Source organism: Cherax quadricarinatus, chromosome 32, assembly GCF_038502225.1.
Source record: "Cherax quadricarinatus isolate ZL_2023a chromosome 32, ASM3850222v1, whole genome shotgun sequence".
Taxonomy (NCBI): domain Eukaryota; kingdom Metazoa; phylum Arthropoda; class Malacostraca; order Decapoda; family Parastacidae; genus Cherax; species Cherax quadricarinatus.
Genome location: NC_091323.1, coordinates 6234337 through 6256650, shown reverse-complemented (window position 1 = coordinate 6256650; position 22314 = coordinate 6234337). Strand labels below are relative to the sequence as shown.

Here is a 22314-nt window from a genome sequence, read left to right as displayed (position 1 = left end):
TTCCTTTTTATCCTCTCTTTCTCTTTCTATTCTCTCTCTCTTTCAAGTCTTTCCTGGATCTTAGCACTAATGAAAGATTCTAAATTTTTCCCTGCTATTCCTAACTTACTTCCAGCATTCATCCAAAACTGGTATTCCTCCATACTTGCAAGAATAACTTAAACTATCAGGGGAAATGAAATGGGTATTAAAGAAAACGGAGGGTTCAATTCCTGCTCCACTCAAACTGTAAATAAACCAGAGGGCTCGATCCCTGCTTCAATTAAACAATATGTATTAATTAAAACGAAGGGTTCTATGCTGGCTCCGAGCAAACAGTAAGTAGAATGGGGTCACTTGACTATCCAATCTTCTCACCAACAAATCAAGAGTGCCCTATGACAGTTCCCTTGATATAATAAAGAGCTCAATGAAACAAATTGTCACTGGAAAATCTCGGGTCCCTAGAGTCTAATCCTCCAAAGTGTTTCAAGCTCACACAAAATTAGGTGGCAGAATTAAATATTATATCCTGCCTGACTTGACTTACAATAAATTGAGACTATAACAATCACCAAATCTTTTAAATACCTGTACTGTAGTCCTACCATAGAGAATGATTACTCATGGCTGGTGGTAACCGTCTGTGGTATGCGGCGTTGAAGTTCCAATGGTAGATTCGAGATGGAGTTGAATCTTGATTCAGTCGAGTTGATCCTGGCAAGGTCGCCACTTGTGAAGGCTTACTCAGCAATGTAACAACTTCAGTCAGTATTACCAAGGCTGCCTCCTCCTCAGGAAAATTAGTGAATAGAAAAAGAAATAATAACAGACAAACATAAACACTTTATTATATAGAAAATATAAAACACTTAAATATGAAATATTAATCCTACATTAAAGAAAATGAAAAACGAAAAATATAAATGATAACTGAATTCAATGCTAATATATATAGGGGTGTCTGGTGTTGGTGACACCACTTGTTGTTGAAATCGTAGCAGTTGCTGATGATGGGGGGGGGGGGGGTCGCAGGTGTCGATGACAACCCACCGGCTCGTTCTTCACAGAGTCTATCCGTGAATACTCAGTCTAGATGATAGGAAAGCAGGTTTTTTCCACTGCAATGATGAAGTTTTACATCCTGCTACTTCATACAGGTGCACAGGTAATTAAATCCAAAAAGGGGAAGTCTCAGGACGTTAGTCCATCTCCATCAGTTCTGCTCGTTGATTGGCAGGTGACCCTCTCTGTCATTCAAGCTGGAAAGATAGACAGGTTACCCACTGCTTAAGAAATCACTCTCCATGATAAGTACAATACCTAAAAGACATGGTGATTATTACAACAGTCAACTTAGAGCAAGACTGAAAGGACTAAGTTTATTATTGGTCAAAAGTGAAGCTTTCAACCAATAAATCCACTAGAATATAAGGAAGGCAGGTACTTACAGTAGTGCTGGGAGCTGTGAATCTAGTGATTACTGTTTGGACCGGAGCCCAACACGTCACCTTTCGGGGGGGGGAAGAAGGAGGGGAAGGGATAGGGGGAGTTAGACTGACCCTACCTTAACAAGCAGCCGGCAGTCAAACTATCACTTTCGGGGTGGGGGAAAAAGGTGGGAATAGCGGGAGCTTGACTTACCCTACCTTAACAAGTAGCCTGCAATGAAACTATTATTACTATATCGCTACTCCTATCTATTGAGCTTTTCCCTCACAAGCAATAAGAACACAAGAAAGAAGGAACACTGCAACAGGCCTACTGACCCATGCAGAGCACGTCCATGTCCCCCTCCCCTGGATTAGCTCAATGACCCACCCAGTCTAGTCACCTCCACTCAAGGAAGGAGCACGGCATCAGACCCAGCAGCACAAGCTAGTCAGGTTCAACTCACACCCACCCACACCCACTTATGTATTTATCTAACCTATTTTTAAAACTACACAACGTTTTAGCCTCAATAACTGTACTCGGGAGTTTGTTCCACTCATCCACAACTCTATTACCAATCCAATACTTTCCTATATCCTTCCTGAATCTGAATTTTTCCAACTTGAAACCATTGCTGCGAGTCCTCTCTTTTTTCAGCACGCTATTTACATCCCCTTTCTTTATTCCTGTTTTCCATTTATACACCTCGATCATATCCCTCCTAATTATACGCCTCTCGAGAGAGTGCAGATTCAAGGCCCTCAGTCTATCCTCATAGGGAAGATTTCTGATACATGGGATCATCTTTGTCATCCTCCTCTGTACGTTTTCCAGAGCATTTATATATATTCTGTAATACGGTGACCAGAACTGAGCAGCATAGCCTAAATGAGGCCTAACCAAGGATATATAGAGTTGAACAACCTGATGTCTTCTATTATTTATTCTGTTAGCTTTATTGCGAACACTAATGCACTGTTATCTTGGTTTTAGATTACTGCTAACCAGAACTCCTAAATCCTTTTCGCAATCAGTAGTATTAAAATATACATTATTTAGTTTATATGTTGCATGCTTATTTTCCTGTCCAACATTTAGAATTTTGCATTTGTCTATATTAAACTGTATCTGCCACTTCTCCGACCATTGCATCAGTCTATTCAAATCATCCTGGAGTGCTCTAGTGTCCTCATTAGAATGAATTGGACGGCCTATTTTGGTGTCATCAGCAAATTTGCTTATGTCGCTATTTATTCCCTCATCTATGTCGTTTCTGTAGATTGTGAACAACAACAGGCCCAACAATGACCCCTGAGGAACAACGCTTGCGACATGCCCCCATTCTGATTTCTCCCCATTTATGCAAACTCTCTGCTGCCTATTTGTCAGCCATGTCTCTACCCAGGAAAAAATTTCTCCTCCTATTCCGTGCGCCTGAAGTTTCCTCAATAGCCTCTGATGTGGAACTCTATCGAAAGCCTTACTGAAGTCCATATACACAATATCATATTCATTACCATGATCTACCTCCTCAAGCACCTTAGTGAAAAATGTTAGTAAATTCGTAAGACATGAATGCCTCTTTGTAAAACCGTGTTGAGATTCATTAATCAATTTGTGCCTATCAAGATGGCTTGAATTGCTTTTACAATTATTGATTCCATAAATTTTCCCACTATGGAGGTAAGGCTTATTGGTCTATAGTTCGAAGCCAAGGGCCTGCCACCTGCCTTCTAAATAGGTATTACATTTGCCATTTTCCACTTACCAGGCACTATGCCAGTTTGTAGTGATATGTTAAAAAGATTAGCCAAAGGTATGCTAAGTTCCTCTTTACATTCCTTTAACACCCTTGCAAACAGTTCATCAGGACCTGGGGATTTGTTAGGTTTTAGTTTCTCTATTTGTCTGAGGACCGTGTCACTAGTTACTGCAATCGTACATAGTTTATTATCCTGTGCTACATAATCTATTATTTCAGGAATATCGCTAGTATTTTCCTGGGTAAAAACTGAGAGGAAGTAGGTATTGAGAATTTCACACATATCCCTAACACTGTCAGTGATTTGACCAGAGTTACTCCTACGTGGGCCAGTCTTGTCCTTAATGTTACCTCTGTATACCTGAAAGAACCCTTTTAGGTTAGTCTTTGAAACCCTTGCGACCTTAGCCTCATAATCCCTTTTTGCTTTTCTTATTTCTTTCTTTATTTCTCTCTTTAATTGAATGCATTTATTTCTTAACTGCCCATCCCCCCTTTTGATACGCCTATATATGCCTCTCTTTTGACCAATGAGATGTTTTAATCTATTGTTCATCCATTTGGGATCATTTTTGTTAGATCTAATTTCCCTATTCGGAACAAAAATGTTGTCTGGGCAGCTAGACCTATGCTCTGAAAAACGTCATATTAGCAACCAAGATCACCTACCTGACCCATAGTCAGGACATCCCAATTTAGCCCAACCAGGTAATTTTTCAGTCCAATGACGTCGGCCAAGCGAAAATCTGGGACAGAGATTTGATTGCAGTTATCTGGGTAATTCCATGATATTTTGAAACTAAGTGATTTGTGATCACTTTCCCCAAGCTCATCATTAACCTCAAGATTATTAATTAGTGACTCTTTGTTGGCAAGAACCAAGTCAAGTAGATTGTTTCCTCTAGTTGGTTCTGTCACAACCTGTTCTAAAAAGCAATCCTGAACAGTATCAAGAAAGTCACTAGACTCAAGATTTTTACTGTCATATTGTGCCAATCAGTTTGTCTAAAGTTAAAATCTCGCATTATCACAACATTTTCATATCGAGATGCCTTATGAATTTTGTCCCATAACAGCTTTCTGCATTACCTATTAAGGTTTGGGGGCATATAAATCACACCCAAAATTAATTTGTCACGACCCTCGAGAAACTGTAGCCAAACAGATTCTGTGTTCGATGTTTCTAATCTTATATCATGTCTAAGACAATTTAAATTTTCTCTGACATACATCGCCACTCCACTACCCTTCCTGTTGACCCTATCAGTGTGGAATAGTTTATAACCCTCTATGTTGTGATGAATGGTTTGAAAAACCGACAAGTTGAAGATTGAGACACTTATGCAGCATATGGGAATCTTTATTCAGGAAACGTTTCGCCACACAGTGGCTTCATCAGTCCAATACAAAGAGGAAGGCGTAAGGAGAGGAGGAGTATGAGGTAATCAGTCCCTCAACCTGGAGTCGATGTGTTCAGTCCATCAATCTTGTAGAATGTACAGCATAGGGCCGTAGACGTGGCTTATATACTGTAGTGAGGTGAGGTGAAGCAGGCGGAGGCGGGGTCATAGTGGTACCATCCACTAGTCGAAGTAGGTCTTCGTCCAAAGGTTGAACAAGTGTTGAAGAATTCTTTGTAACAAGATCCCATGATGCTGCAGTGTCTGGACTGATGAAGCCACTGTGTGGCGAAACGTTTCCTGAATAAAGATTCCCATATGCTGCATAAGTGTCTCAATCTTCAACTTGTCGGTTTTTCAAACCATTCATCACAACTGTCAGACACTGCAGCATCATGGGATCTTGTTACAAAGAATTCTTCAACACTTGTTCAACCATTGGACGAAGACCTACTTCGACTATTGGATGGTACCACTATGACCCCGCCTCCGCCTGCTTCACCTCACCTCACTACAGTATATAAGCCACGTCTACGGCCCTATGCTGTACATTCTACAAGATTGATGGACTGAACACATCGACTCCAGGTTGAGGGACTGATTACCTCATACTCCTCCTCTCCTTACGCCTTCCTCTTTGTATTGGACTGATGAAGCCACTGTGTGGCGAAACGTTTCCTGAATAAAGATTCCCATATGCTGCATAAGTGTCTCAATCTTCAACCCTCTATGTTGCATTCAGAAGGCATTTCTCTATCTTTCAGGTTGAACCAGGTCTCTGTTATACCAATAATATCTATTTTACCTACACTTGCAAGTAATCTTAGCTCATCTACCTTATTTCTTAGACTCCTACTCTTTGCATAGTAAACCTTAAGGGAGCTAGTCACTTGTTGCCCTCTGCTATCTCTTTCTGTTTGTTGATCAATTGATGTGCCATTACTAGCAATTTTAGTTTGAATATTGTCTTTTAAAACATATCCCTCAGGTATCCCGGTAATAATTGCTGTTTATAACCTTAATGCTGCAGCCTGATTGTTTCCCACAAACACACATACCTCTATAATCTATCAGTTTAAATTCCTAGACAAGTCATCAATTACCCTCTCAGTCGAATTGGCTAATGCAACCACTCCAGCCCCAAAGAGCTGAACCCCATCCCTTGCATACATATCACGTTTGCCAAAGCATAGGTCCCAGTTATCAATGAATGGGATTGCAAGTTCCTTGCAGTACCTGTCTAGCCAGCAATTTATACCAATTGCCCTAGACATCCATTCATTGCCCACTATCTTTCTAGGCAAGATGCTACATACGACTGGGATCCCTCCCTTAGACCTAACTACTTCTATGGCTGACTTGTGCTTATCCAGCACACCTCTCTCCTGCCCTTCCCAATGTTATTACCCCCAGCACTAAGACAGATAATGGGCTTGTTCCCATTACGTGACATAATATTATCAAACCTGCTGACTATGTCACCAACACCAGCTCCTGGAAGGCACACTCTCTGTCTGACCTTTCTGTCTCAGTTACAAACAACACGGTCCACATATCTTACCTGAGAATCCCCTACTATTAAAATATCCTTACCTTGATTAGCAGGGGATTCAGTGGTACCTTCAACCTCACTAACCACTGAAGTGCATTCGTCCTGGAGAACAGAGAGTCGATTTCCTACCTTCCCATCTTCTCTGTTAACCCTCCTTATCTTTCTTCTTCCTGCACTGTGAACCACTTGCCACTTAAAGCGGCTGCCACTATCACTGCTAGTGACAATTTCCTCCTTACCAGCTAAATCCTTCTCACACTCGCTCCCAAACTCATCTAGGCGAAGCTTCAGCCTCCTATTTTCCTCCTGAAGAAGTAGAACCTCCTTCTTCAGTACTTTAACCTGAGCTTCTAAAACACTACAACAAACCATGGCGCTTGGTAACACCCCACGCTAACTCCCAGAGCTTAGAACAGGTATGACTGCAGGTGACCACTGACCTCAGCGTACTGGTGACCCGGCCTTGGCTCCCTGTCTTGGGAGTGTTTCGAGACCTAAGTCTCTCATGGGAGGGGGTACAAGTACCTCCTCATCTTCTGGGACCAATTGTCCCCAGGCGTAGCCCCATTCCCCGCCATCACGGAGCTCGGATTGAGAAGCTAGGCCTCTGGTCTGCCTTGTTCCCCTCCCCAAGGGGGCTCGTGGGAAGAGCAGTCTTTGTGTAAGTTTATCTAGTACAGGTACACATTAATGCAATTATCGGAGTATATATAAAATATGCAATAACTTTAAAACATTTGAAGCTCTCTAGTTTCCAGACATAATCAAGAGACGTGGAACTCATAGAGGATGTAAACAGACAGAGTGGTGTATAGATGCCTTAATAGCGATCCAGGGAGCTGTATAAGCGAACTTTAGGTCATAATTTGAACTGTCCGTATTAAGGAATCGCCATAAAGTGGGGTCCTCCTGTATATTGTTTTTATTGTAACTTTTATTAGTAGTATCACTAACACTTTCATAAGTAGTAGCACTCACAATTTTATAAGTAAATAATTATAACATTTTTATAGGTAATTTTAAATTATCATGTACGTTGTGTCTTATTAATACACTTAAATAAAATACTATGTAGATTATATGCCTAAATTATAAGATTAGACAGGACAGGTGCCTAAAGTCAGTACCTGATCAGCTGGGCTGTGGTTCGTACGTCGGTTTACATGCGGCCAGCAGTAACAGCCTGATTGATCAGTCACTGATCCACAACTAGGCCTGGTCTCAGACCGGGCCGCGGGGGCGCTGACCACCAAGCTCTCTCCAGGTATAGATCATAAGCCTAGATTATAAGCCTAGAGTATAAGCGTAGATTATATACATAGATTATAGGCTTAAATTATATGATTATAAGCCTATATTTAATTTTGGTTGAATTGGTGTACATCCTATGACCCAGCATTCATAGTATTGTATGTTTGTAGTATACAGTAAGTCGGAAATAAAGATTTTAACTTTGTTTTCTTGTTCAGATTATTCAGTTCTATATCGAACTGGCGACTTTGGACGGATTGTTGACGGTGTTGTTGTGTACGAGGGACGAACAGACTCTCAGATCAAGATCAGAGGTCACCGAGTGGACATGAACGAGGTTGAGTTGGCAATGTTGAAGGTGGACAATGTTGACAAGGTTCATGTCATGTGTTACAGGCCAGGAGAAGTAAATCAGGTATGTCTAACACTAATGATGGTCAGTCAGCTATATCTAACAGTAATGATGGTTATTCAGGTATTGTGGAAAATTGCATTTATCTGAATGTAACTCATTATGTACATACCAGTAAATAACAAAGGTAATTATTATTTATCAGAGTTACATAGACAACTAGGAATTTGGGACACCTATGTCACAAAAAATGTCCCCCTTCGATACCTACAACTGTCATATCCACAAGTTGCGCTAAATCTATTAATTACAAATGAAATATACATCACCAGAGATTCTGGTAAATATATAAATTTGTGGACTGGCGAGGGTCTTGGCAAGAGGCGTGGAGTTAAAAGATAAAGAATCACACACAAAGTGGGAGTTGTCACAGCTGCTCTTTGCTGATGACACTGTGCTCTTGGGAGATTCTGAAGAGAAGTTGCAGAGATTGGTGGATGAATTTGGTAGGGTGTGCAAAAGAAGAAAATTAAAGGTGAATACAGGAAAGAGTAAGGTTATGAGGATAACAAAAAGATTAGGTGATGAAAGATTGAATATCAGATTGGAGGGAGAGAGTATGGAGGAGGTGAACGTATTCAGATATTTGGGAGTGGACGTGTCAGCGGATGGGCTATGAAAGATGAGGTGAATCATAGAATTGATGAGGGAAAAAGAGTGAGTGGTGCACTTAGGAGTCTGTGGAGACAAAGAACTTTGTCCTTGGAGGCAAAGAGGGGAATGTATGAGAGTATAGTTTTACCAACGCTCTTATATGGGTGTGAAGCGTGGGTGATGAATGTTGCAGCGAGGAGAAGGCTGGAGGCAGTGGAGATGTCATGTCTGAGGGCAATGTGTGGTGTGAATATAATGCAGAGAATTCGTAGTTTGGAAGTTAGGAGGAGGTGCGGGATTACCAAAACTGTTGTCCAGAGGGCTGAGGAAGGGTTGTTGAGGTGGTTCGGACATGTAGAGAGAATGGAGCGAAACAGAATGACTTCAAGAGTGTATCAGTCTGTAGTGGAAGGAAGGCGGGGTAGGGGTCGGCCTAGGAAGGGTTGGAGGGAGGGGGTAAAGGAGGTTTTGTGTGCGAGGGGCTTGGACTTCCAGCAGGCATGCGTGAGCGTGTTTGATAGGAGTGAATGGAGACAAATGGTTTTTAATACTTGACGTGCTGTTGGAGTGTGAGCAAAGTAACATTTATGAAGGGATTCAGGGAAACCGGCAGGCCGGACTTGAGTTCTGGAGATGGGAAGTACAGTGCCTGCACTCTGAAGGAGGGGTGTTAATGTTGCAGTTTAAAAACTGTAGTGTAAAGCACCCTTCTGGCAAGACAGTGATGGAGTGAATGATGGTGAAAGTTTTTCTTTTTCGGGCCACCCTGCCTTGGTGGGAATCGGCCGGTGTGATAATAAAAAAAAAAAAAATAATATTAAAATTAATAAAGGATTATATACATACACAATTTGCATAACAGAAGGAGAATATATTAATATCACTCACCAATTTGACTGGAGATTAATGTGTCTCATACTCAGAAAACCTCATTCTAACTAAATTTATGAAAATAATACTGGCCAGAATTATAACACAAATCTATATAGCTTATCTGAGGTTCCTGGAGCTGTCTTGTCCAGTCGTCTGATATCTCGTTAAGCAGGACTGCACATCCAACAATTTCGGCTCCTATCTGAGAGGTGTCAGCCCAATGTTAACCTCTAGAGCACGAAAATTCTTCCGATTTCACTAACTTTCTGTTGACCAGTTCAAACAGCAATGGCGAGTCTCTTATGCTCAGGCGCAGCTTCTTCCCATTTTCGAAAACATAACTTTTATTATATACAATATAGGCCATCTATTTACCTATAAATTACCGTATTTCCGAGAAAATATACAGTATTTTCCACAGGTATGTCTAACACTAATAATGGAAAGTCAGCTATGTCTAACACTAATGAAGGTCAGTCAGGTATGTCTAACACTAATGATGATCAGTCAGGTATGTCTAATGATGGTCAGTCAGTTATGTCTAAAACTAATGAGGGTAAGTCAGGTATGTCTAATGATGGTCAGTCAGGTATGTCTAAAACTAATGATGGTAAGTCAGGTATGTCTAATGATGGTCAGTCAGGTATGTCTAATGATGGTCAGTCAGGTATGTCTAAAACTAATGATGGTAAGTCAGGTATGTCTAATGATGGTCAGTCAGGTATATCTAACACTAATGATGGTAAGTCAGGTATGTCTAATGATGGTCAGTCAGGTATATCTAACACTAATGATGGTCAGTCAGGTATGTCTAACACTAATGATGATCAGTCAGGTATGTCTAACAGTAATGATGATCAGTCAGGTACGTCTAACACTAATGGTGGTCAGTCAGGTATGTCTAATAATAGTCAGGTATGTCTAACACTAATGATGGTAAGTCAGGTATGTCTAATGATGGTCAATCAGGTATGTCTAACGCTAATGATGGCCAGTCAGCTATGTCTAACAGTAATGATGGTCAGTCAGGTATTTCTAACAGTAATGATGGTCAGTCAGGTATGTCTAACAGTAATGATGGTCAGTCAGGTATGTCTAACAGTAATGATGGTCAGTCAGGTATATCTAACACTGTTAGGTAAGACACATATGCAACAGTTAGGTATCTTTATTATGAAACGTTTCGCCTACACAGTAGGCTTCTTCAGTCAAGTACAGAAAAGTTGATAGAAGCAGAAGATACTTGAAGACGATGTAATCAGTCCATCACCCTTAAAGTTTTGAGGTGGTCAGTCCCTCAGTCAGACATATATCTAACACTATTGATGATAAGCCAGGTATGTCTAATGATGGTCAGTCAGGTATATCTAACACTAATGATGGTCAGTCAGGTATGTCTAACACTAATGATGATCAGTCAGGTATGTCTAACACTAATGATGGTCTGTCAGATATGTCTAACACTAATGATGATCAGTCATGTATGTCTAACACTAATGATGGTCAGTCAGGTATGTCTAACACTAATGATGGTCAGTCAGGTATGTCTAACAGTAATGATGGTCAGTCAGGTATGTCTAACAGTAATGGTCAGTCAGGTATGTCTAACAGTAATGGTCAGTCAGGTATGTCTAACAGTAATGATGGTAGTCAGGTATGTCTAATGATGGTCAGTCAGGTATATCTAACACTATTGATGGTAAGTCAGGTATATCTAACACTATTGATGGTAAGTCAGGTATGTCTAATGATGGTCAGTCAGGTATATCTAACACTAATGATGGTCAGTCAGGTATGTCTAACACTAATGTTGATCAGTCAGGTATGTCTAACAGTAATGATGGTCAGTCAGGTATGTCTAACAGTAATGGTCAGTCAGGTATGTCTAACAGTAATGATGGTCAGTCAGGTATGTGTAACACTAATGATGGTCAGTCAGGAATGTCTAAGAGTAATTATGGTCAGTCAGGAATGTCTAACAGTAATGATGGTCAGTCAGGTATGTCTAACAGTAATGATGGTCAGTCAGGTATGTATAACAACAATGATGGTCAGTCAGGTATGTCTAATGATGGTCAGTCAAGTATGTCTAACACTAATGATGGTCAGTCAGGTATGTATAACAACAATGATGGTCAGTCAGGTATGTCTAATGATGGTCAGTCAAGTATGTCTAACACTAATGATGGTCAGTCAGGTATGTCTAACAGTAATGATGGTCAGTCAGGTATGTCTAACACTAATGATGGTCAGTCAGGTATGTCTAACAGTAATGATGGTCAGTCAGGTATGTCTAACACTAATGATGGTCAGTCAGCTATGTCTAACAGTAATGATGGTCAGTCAGGTATGTCCAACACTAATGATGGTCAGTCAGTTATGTCTAACAACAATGATTGTCAGTCAGGTATGTCTAATGATGGTCAGTCAAGTATGTCTAACACTAATGATGGTAAGTCAGGTATGTCTAATTATGGTCAGTCAGGTATATCTAACACTAATGATGGTCAGTCAGGTATGTCTAACAGTAATGATTGTCAGTCAGGTATGTCTAACACTGTTAGGAAAGACACATATGCAACAGTTAGGTATCTTTATTTCGAAACGTTTCGCCTACACAGTAGGCTTCTTCAGTCGAGTACAGAAAAGTTGATAGAAGCAGAAGATACTTGAAGACGATGTAATCAGTCCATCACCCTTAAAGTTTTGAGGTGGTCAGTCCCTCAGTCTGGAGAAGAGCATTGTTCCAAAGTTTGAAACAATATGGAGTTGAAGTGACAGGATGGAGCCTTATATAGCGCCAGGAGGTGAGACGTAGGTCACTAGTAGAACGCAGATGTTGGGAGGTCAGGTCCCTCTCAAATCCAGCCATTCTCACTAGTAGAGGTTGTCGAAGTTGATTCCAGGTCTGTACCAAGATACCCTTGTGTTGCAGTGTCTGACAGATTGAACATTAAAATGGTATAAAATACCGACAGATTGTTAGGAAAGACACATATGCAACAGTTAGGTATCTGTTGCATATGTGTCTTTCCTAACAATCTGTCGGTATTTTATACCATTTTAATGTTCATGTCTAACACTAATGATGGTCAGTCAGCTGTGTCTAACGCTAATGATGGTCAGTCAGCTATGTGTAACAGTAATGACGGTCAGTCAGGTATGTCTACCAAGTCTTTTAGTGTTTTGGAAACAGTATAAAATGCAATGTTTCGGTTTACAAAGACACATGAGCAAACACTGTCACATATTTATTAATAAACTTTTCGGTCCTGAGACCTTGATCACTTTTAACAGAGAGTGAGGTGTGAGTAACTTAAAGAATGCCATTTTGGGATGAGGACGAGTCGAACCATACTACGAGCGGGGATTAAACTCATGGCGAGTCAGCCGTAAAACTCCATTCCAATGGTATGGCTCATCTGCGATCGTGTCATTACGATTTCATAAGTCTCATGACGGGTAGACAATGGAATCATGTGAATCCTGTGTTGTTAAGTGTCCGTTGTTGTACCTGGTTCAGTATCTTGTATGCTAATTTTTTTGAAATTTTGTAGTTGTCAGTGTTATTACAAAATTTCATAAATATTAGCATATATGATACTCAACCAGGCAAAGAACAGCCTACTTAAAAGCACATAAGTCACCGTGATGATGAATATGATGACTTAGTAGCTAGGAGTGATAGCCTTAACTTTGTAATGCATGTTGAAGACAATGTGAGGCCATAGAACCAGTGCTGTTACCTCAAATAAAACCAGATATATGTTTACATTGTACTAAGGTACGGAGGAAGAACAGTAAATACACCGTATGTAAATTGTGTAAGTTGTGGATGAATGAATGGTCATGTTAATTGTGCTAAATATCACAATGCAATTTAGCTCCATTACACTTTAGTAGTGCTGACCTTGATTTAAATAACATTTTTACCTACAAATGAAGCCTTGCCATATACTGATTATGATTGTTTCAAGAAGGGAGGCTTTCACTTTATTCACGTGAATGCTAGGTCGCTTTTACAAGACTAGACAGTTATATCCGTCTCTGAATCCTGGTTACATGACACGGTGACTGACAGCAAAGTTAAAATAGGCTACAACATAAAGCGCTGAGATAGGAATAGACAAGGTAGTGGTGTATGTTCCTGTGTAAGAAATGACTTATTCTAGAACCCAAGACCCGATCTAAATAACAATAAACTGGAGATTCTATAGTTTGAGGTGTTGCTGCCCAAGACCAAACCCATCTTTGTAGGAACTAGTTACTCCTCTCTTCCCCCACCCATGATCAGCTCTTGGAAGATTTTTTTAGTCTTGTCCAGAATTAAGCAAATTGCAAGACAATAATACTGGGAGGCTTCAATATCTGTTATCAACAGCATAATAATGTGATCTCTCTGATAACATTAGTCAGTCAGGCGTCATTACCACAGGTCTTAGTGATCATTTCATCATTTACTCCACCAGGAAAAGCATTAGGGAACAGATAGGCCTACACGTGACAATAAAAATTAGGTCAACTTGTAACTACAATAAAGAAACACGGGTAAATAGGGTGCGTAATTGGGATTGGACAGTGATAACAAGTTGCACAGACGTAATTGATGCCTGGGAATCATTCAAGACAATGTTCAATGTCATCTTTGATAATATTGGACCATTGAAAGAGGTTAAGATTAAACGAAGAATTGAACCCTGGAAGACTACTGAGATATTAGATAATATGAAATTCAGAGACCAGTTGCTAAAAAGATTTAAGGCAGACAGGATATTGCAGCACTAAATGAATTCCTAAGCTTACAAAAGGAACAAAGGCACTATTGCTCAAAAATCGAAGAATAAAAGAATAACCTCAGGAAGCTCTGGCAATAAGTAAAACAGCTGGGGTATAGTCAAAAAACCGTAAATAGATCTAACATAGTACTAAATACTGATACCGAGGTGTGCCACGAAACAACTAAAGTGGCAAATTATTTTAACTCCTACTACACATCTACACATCTACCAGCTGCATCAAATACCTTTAACACAGACTCTTTTAAGTTTAAAACTTATTATAGTAATAAAAGCGTCACCCCAAACAGTTGCTAATTATTAGATGTAATTTATGACTTCTTGCCAAAAGAACTAATTAAATTAAACCAAACTAGAAGCACCTGCCCAGATAACATCCTGTCTAAATTCCTAAAAGACAGTGCCTCTGAATTGCAAAATCCTCATTGCTCACATAATAAATTTGTCCATCACCACTAATACCGTACCAGAGTGGTTCAAGGAGGCCAGAGTTACTCCTATCTTGAAGAAAAATAGCAGGTCTGATGTAAGCAACTATAGGCCTGTTAGAATACTCAGCATAACATCCAAAATTCTAGAGAAGGCGGTGTGCTGTCAAGTAGTTAAATATGTTAATGATAAAAGTATTCTACATAGTTACCAGTCAGGTTTCAGGAGAGCTTCTTCAACCCATGCCTTCCTAATTAATCTAAAGGACCACGTGAGAAGCTGGTTTAAATCCTACCTGAGCAACAAGAAACAAATTGTCAAGGCCAATAACACAGAATCAGAACCTCCGCCAATAACATGTGAGGTTCGCCAAGGTTCCTTCTTATAGTTTCCATTTCATGTGAATGACACGACTATCAGTGTGTAAACTTCTGTTGTATGCAGATGACAGTGCTCTGTTAGTGTCAGATAAAGACCCACAACATATGGCTAATATACTATCACTAGAACTAGAGTCCTACAGCAAATGGCTAGTAGACAACAAATTATCGTTACACCTCGAGAAACGGAAGCCATACTCTTTGGCACGAAAAATAAATTGACAAGAGTAAGTAATTTTAATGTCCAGTGTAATGGAGAACTCATCACTTCAGTTTCCTCAGTGAAATATCTGGGAACCCCCTTTGACACATGCATGTCAGGAGAACTGATAGGCAACAGTGTAGTAAAGAAAGCGAATGCCAGACTGAAGTTCCTCTACAGACGAGCACAGTGTCTACCTACTGAGTCTCGCAGGATCCTATGTTTAGCCCTTATACACTGTCATATAGACTACGGTTGCTCTTCATGGTACTCTGCCTTAAAAAAATGAAAGAGACTACAAATCACCCAGAACAAAATGGTGAGATTCGTCCTGGACCTGTGTCCAAGAGAACATGTAGGCCAGGATGAACTTCAGCAGTTGGATATGCTAAATGTTGAAGACAGAGTAAAACAACCGAAGTTAAATCACCTTTATAAAATTGCTCACAGTGTCCAGAATATCTTGCTGCCAAGTTTGTCAAGGCTGCGAACCAAAGCAACTTTGTAGTAGCCACAGTCAGTGGCCAGGCATCAAACACGTTTTATTGTACAGCAATAAATGAGTGGAACAGACTGCCTGCACATGTCAAAACCAGTCATACCATGAACAAGTTCACGAAAAGAGCCAAAGGTACCTAATGAATGTAGCTACAGAAAGGGAGTAGAGTGATTTCTTGTATATCTAACACATGTAAATATAAATTAACCCAGTTTACCTTATTACTGGTATATTTCCTTTAATTGTAACTGCTTTTCACATAGTTAAGTTACTTACCTGTTTTAACTTTTAAGGTGTAAATAAGAAGTTATTACAAGGACCCCAATGGAAATAAGTCACTGTGTCTGACTTTTTTTTGGGGTTATGCTAGGTAATCTACACATTTGTTGCTATGTATGATATTACGTAACTGTATTTGTGTACCTATACCCGAATAAACTTACATGATCAAACTCATCCCAACATGGCATTCTTTAGGTCACCATATCTCACACCTCACTTCAGGTCACCGTGTCTCACTCACACTTCACTTCAGGTAATTATGCCTCATTCACACCTCACTTCAGGTCACCATGTCTCACTCACACCTCACTTCAGGTCACCATGTCTCACTCACACTTCACTTCAGGTCATTATGCCTCATTCACACCTCACTTCAGGTCACCATGTCTCACTCACACCTCACTTCAGGTCACCATGTCTCACTCACACTTCACTTCAGGTCATTATGCCTCATTCACACCTCACTTCAGGTCACCATGTCTCACTCACACCTCACTTCAGGTCACCATATCTCACTCACACATCACTCTCCGCCTTTATATACACTGTCTTTTTAACATTTGTATGTTAGAAGTTTAAAAATCCCAAAACATGATAAGTTTGCTATTAAATATGTCCAAGTGTTTGCTCAGGGTTTTTTTTAAAACCAATTTGTCGGTACCTATTGCCAATGTTTCTCCCACACAGCGGTGGGTTTTATCAAGTCACAAACACATCTACCTGGGGTAGAGGATGTATGTGTTTATGTACTGATGTAATAAGTCAGATGAAGAATGTTGAAGTTAGCTTCTTGGGTAAGTTAATGACGGGTTGGACAAATACAGTGTGTTTCAGATATATGGGCTCAGTTTGCAGGAAAACTGCTTTCAAATTGAGGCACACCTGATGTATCCTTAGTTTAGTGTGAAATATGTCCCTTGTTTATTTATTATTTTGTAATTGTTTTCTTTGTTAAATGGAATTATTTGTAAATCCCAAGTTTGACCCCCCAAGCTTGACCACCAAGTTTGAATACCAAACTTGACACCAAGCTTGACCCCAAGCTTGAACACCAAGCTTGACACCAAGCTTGAACACCAAACTTGACACCAAGCTTGACCCCAAGCTTGACTCCCAAGCTTGACCACCAAGCTTGACCACCAATCTTGACCAACAAGCTTGACCCCAAGCATGACACAAAACTTGACCACCAAGCTTTACCACCAAGCTTGACCCCAAGCTTGATACAAAGCTTGACCACCAAGCTTGACCCCAAGCTTCACCACCAAGCTTGACCCCAAGTTTGCCACCAAGCTTGACCCCAAGTTTGACACCAAGATTGACCCCAAGTTTGACACCAAGCTTGACCCCAAGCTTGACCCCAGTCTTGACCCCAGTCTTGACCACCAAGCTTGACCCCCAAGCTTGACCCCAAGCATGACACAAAACTTGACCACCAAGCTTGACCCAAAGCTTGACACAAAGCTTGACACAAAGCTTGACCACCAAGCTTGACCCAAGCTTGACCCCAAGTTTCACCACCAAGCTTGACCCCAAGTTTGACACCAAGCTTGACCCCAAGCTTGACCCCAGTCTTGACCCCAAGCTTGACCACCAAGCTTGACCCCAAGTTTGACCACCAAGCTTGACCCCAAGCTTGACCACCAAGCTTGACCACCAAGCTTGACCACCAAGCTGGACACCAAGTTTGAGACCAAGCTTGACTTGACCCCAAGCTTGACCACCAAGCTTGATCACCAAGCTTGACTCCCAAGCTTGACCCCAAGCTTGACCACTAAGCTTGACTCTCAAGCTTGACCACCAAGCTTGATTCCCAAGCTTGACCACCAAGCTTGACTCCCAAGCTTGACCACCAAGCTTGACTCCCAAGCTTGACCCCAAGTTTGGCACCAAGCTTGACCCCAAGTTTGGCACCAAGCTTGACCCCAAGCATGAACACCAAGGATTATTTGGTGTTCTGGTAGCGGGGAGTAAATGATACACAGGTTTGTGTGTTGTGCCCATGGCCCGGGCAGGGCCATCCCACGAGAGAGAGCTACTAGGCCTACTGTCTTGACTGCTTGAGGAGTGACGCCAGAGTGAGAGCGTGGCAAGGGCAGGCAGGCTGAAGTGGCAACACCTATAGGTGGCAGCACCAGCATGGCGCGAAATATGAACTAAGCTGGCAGACAGCATGGGCTGTCTGTGCAGACAGTACAGGCTGTCTACATACGCTCGGCCACCTACCGCGCCGACGCGACAATACTGGTGGTAAAAGAAACTCGGTCTCTCTCTCGTAGGAACAGGGCACAGAACACAAAATAAAAAACATATATATACATATGGACATGGAAAAAAAAACTTCCTACAGGGAGGGAAGAAAAATACATGTGAGGTGTGCTAAACATCGTGGTCATAGGCAGTGAGCGTCTATGGGCATCACTGCATGCCTTCCTGCATCTGGACAGATACTGCAACACAGGAGACATCGCTGCAGCTGAGCTGTGACGTAACAGGGTACGGTCTCCTCTGGAACGGTGAAGCAGTCATCGTAGGAGTCGCTGCAGGTTTTCACTCAACCTGGGGCACGACATGCTGGTGCCCTCGAGTGAGGCGTCGACAAAACTCAGCAACTGGGCAGGACTTCTGGCAAGCGACTCAGGAGGACACTTCTCAACTGGTACTGTCGCTGGGCTGTCACTGCCGGCAAGCGTGGAGCGAGTTGTGGAGCGAGTCGTGGCAGAGACGACTGGGCGAAACATCTGGGAGTCGTAACATCATACACCAGACTGCAGTGAGAGAGCTAGCAGTCAAAGTGACATCTTCTTTGTGCAGGCTGCTCACTGAAGCTTGTGACACGAGGCTGACACAGCGCCTGCCGACAGGGCTAACTGCGGCTTGACAAGTGTCATTCTCTCGGCAGTTGGAGTTACAGCAGAGGTTAGTCTAAGCGTCCCCAGACTTGTTTCTCTACATATAACTGCACTCTGAAGGTCTGGAGGTGAAGTGAAACAAATCTCGATGGGAATCATAGCAGGTACGATTCTGCAGAACATCTATGAGCGATGAGCATAAGAGCTTTCTGTACAAAGGAGCGCAAATGCTCAGAGCTGACTCATAACAACTGTCAAACGCACTGGTCACATGGGGTGACTTAGCACAGTGGTGATACTCAGGTCTGACTCAGACCTCACTGGACACACGGAAACTTTAAACACACCAGCGGTACATACAGTACACTAACATGTGAGAACACTGACTGAGAGGAATTAATTAACACACGACATATATCTTCTCTCAATCTTTTCGACAATACTGAAATAATTACTAGAAACACTCGATGTGACATCATGTGATGTCAGGCGTGATGTCGCGAGGTGACGTCAGCAGCACTGTGACGTCAGCAGACATCTCGAGGTGATGTCAGCAGACATCTCGAGGTGACGTCAGGCAGACATCGTGACGTCATGAAGTCGGGCAGCAGCATCGGTGACGTGAAGTCGGGCAGCATCGTCGGTGACGTCAATGTGATGCGGGCAGCAGACCACAGCATGTGGCCTGGGACATCTGGCTTGGTAACTCACGTGGTTTGTAGATCCACATGACATCGCCCACACCCACGTGGCGTCGGGATCCACGTGGCGTCGTGATCTACATGGCATGCTGATCCACGTAGCTTCGAGTGGCCTCGGGCACTCGGATACACAGTTCTGGCAATGAATTCACACGGAAAACAGCAGAAAACACAGCAGAGGGAGTGGGCAGTGGTGAGTGGTGTATGGTAGGCTGGTGAGGTGTGAGAGTACAGCAGGGTGAGGTAAGGAACGGCCACTTCCTCCTCCTCCTACATACACATTGAGAAACTCACACTGGACGCAGAAATCACCACAAAACTCACCTCTGGCTTGCTGCAACAACTGTGCTGAGCTGAACAACAACAACAGCTGAACATACAAGTGACGCTGAACACGTGACTTGAGAAACTGCATGGGACGCTGTAGCGTGGGGTCTCTGGGACGCCACTTACAAATCTCGAAGAAATTCGGTAAATTTCGGCTGGATCCTGCTTGTACCTGTGTCTGGATGCTCAAACGTGCAGACACGACATCAGGATAACTCGTTAAGAGACGGATGCTTCCTGTATAGGGTGATGAAGTGAAGATGACTTCATATCTCTTCCTTCCTCTCTCCGGGCAAACAACTGCTGCGACCACCGCTGCTATCATTGTTTAATGGGATTATTTGGTGTTCTGGTAGCGGGGAGTAAATGATACGTCTTTGGAGGCTTCTTACTTTATTGTTAAGTCATGGTGGGTACACAGGCTTGTGTGTTGTGCCCATGGCCCGGGCAGGGCCATCCCACGAGAGAGAGCTACTAGACCTACTGTCTTGACTGCTTGAGGAGTGACGCCAGAGTGAGAGCATGGCAAGGGCAGGCAGGCTGAAGTGGCAATGCCTGTAGGTGGCAGCACCAGCATGGCGCAAAATATGAACTAAGCTGGCAGACAGCATAGGCTGTCTGTGCAGACAGTACAGGCTGTCTACACAAGCTTGACACCAAGCTTGACCCCAAGCTTGACCCCAAGCTTAACACAAAGAATGACCACCAAGCTTGACCCCCAAGAATGACCCCAAGCTTGACACCCCAAGCTTGACCCCCATGCTTGACCCCTAACTTGACCCCAAAGCTTGACCCCAAGCTTGACCCCAAGCCTGTCCCCCAAGCTTGACCCCAAGCTTGACACCTCAAGCTTGACATCCTCAAGCTTGACCCGCAAGCTTGACCCAAGCTTGACCCCAAACTTGACATCCCCAAGCTTGACCCCCAAGCTCTACCCCTAAGCTTGACCCCCAAGCTTGAGCCCTAAGCTTGACCCCAAGCCTGACCCGAAGCTTGACCCCCAAGCTTGACCCCACTCTTGACTCCAAGCTTGACTCCCAAGCTTGACCCCAAGCTTGACTCCAAGCTTGACCCCAAGCCTGACCTTCACCTTGTTGCCGCGGGGTGATTTAGAGGGGTCAGATTTTGAAAAAAAAGTGCATCTTATATGCCACAAAATACAATATATGCACATCCTCTCCCAGATAAGCCATATAGGTTTAATTTACAAAATGGTGGAGTTGTAGGCCAATGGAAGGTCTCAGTCAGATGACCACAAGCTCCTGTGGCGGGTCATCATATGACTGAGACCCGCGTCAGGAAACACTTGTCCTGTTTCCTGACAAACCTTACCTAACCTCCCCAGGTAGATCTATTTGTGACTTTAAAAAAGCCAACTGTGTGCGAAAATCATTGTTAATTAAGGATCGCATTGGACTGCATTTGTGTTTCTTTCCAGCAGGTGTTTCACGTGAGCATGATTGGTATGGTATATAGTAAATATTAATATCAGGTGTTTCCTTCATCACTAAGGCTCTAGTTGGGTTCTACACCAGCACTAGAAGCAACAGCAGCAGCAACAACAGCCAGGATGACAAGTTGGTGCCAGAAAAGTTAGGACAGAAGCTCTCCTTACTACTGCAGCCTTACATGATACCACAGGTCAGTGTACAACTGTTATACAACCACAGGTCAGTGTACAACTGTTACACTTATACAACTACAGGTCAGTGTACAACTGTTACACTTATACAACCACAGGTCAGTGTACAACTGTTACACTTATACAACTACAGGTCAGTGTACAACTGTTACACTTATACAACCACAGGTCAGTGTACAACTGTTACACTTATACAACCACAGGTCAGTGTACAACTGTTACACTTATACAATCACAGGTCAGTGTACAACTGTTAAACTTGTACAACCACAGGTCAGTGTACAACTGTTACACTTATACAACCATAGGTCAGTGTACAACTGTTACACTTATACAACCACAGGTCAGTGTACAACTGTTACACATATACAACCACAGGTCAGTGTACAACTGTTACACTTATACAACCACAGGTCAGTGAACAACTGTTACACTTATACAACCACAGGTCAGTGTACAACTGTTACACTTATACAACCACAGGTCAGTGTACAACTGTTACACTTATACAACCAAAGGTCAGTGTACAACTGTTACACTTATACAACCACAGGTCAGTGTGCAACTGTTACACTTATACAACCACAGGTCAGTGTACAACTGTTACACTTATACAACCACAGGTCAGTGTACAACTGTTATACTTATACAACCACAGGTCAGTGTACAACTGTTACACTTATACAACCACAGGTCAGTGTGCAACTGTTACACTTATACAACCACAGGTCAGTGTGCAACTGTTACACTTATACAACCACAGGTCAGTGTACAACTGTTACACTTAAACAACCACAGGTCAGTTTACAACTGTTACACTTATACAACCAAAGGTCAGTGTACAACTGTTACACTTAAACAACCACAGGTCAGTGTACAACTGCTACACTTATACAACCACAGGTCAGTGTACAACTGTTACACTTATACAATCACAGGTCAGTGTA

At 42.2% G+C, this 22314-nt stretch overlaps 1 protein-coding gene across 6 annotated transcripts in view; it reads left to right on the top strand.

The window, feature by feature from the left end:
- Positions 1 to 22314, top strand: part of LOC128690171 (beta-alanyl-bioamine nonribosomal peptide synthetase ebony) — a 414773-nt gene that overhangs the window by 317969 nt on the left and 74490 nt on the right. For all 6 annotated transcript variants that reach the window (XR_011392677.1, XR_011392675.1, XR_011392676.1 and 3 more), the window contains exons 11-12: positions 7597 to 7793; positions 21238 to 21366. Coding sequence is in view for 3 of the 6 variants with exons in the window: in XM_070090435.1 (XP_069946536.1) it covers positions 7597 to 7793; positions 21238 to 21366 (326 nt within the window). In the remaining 3 variants the exon portion in view is untranslated. The remainder of the gene's footprint in view (positions 1 to 7596; positions 7794 to 21237; positions 21367 to 22314) is intronic.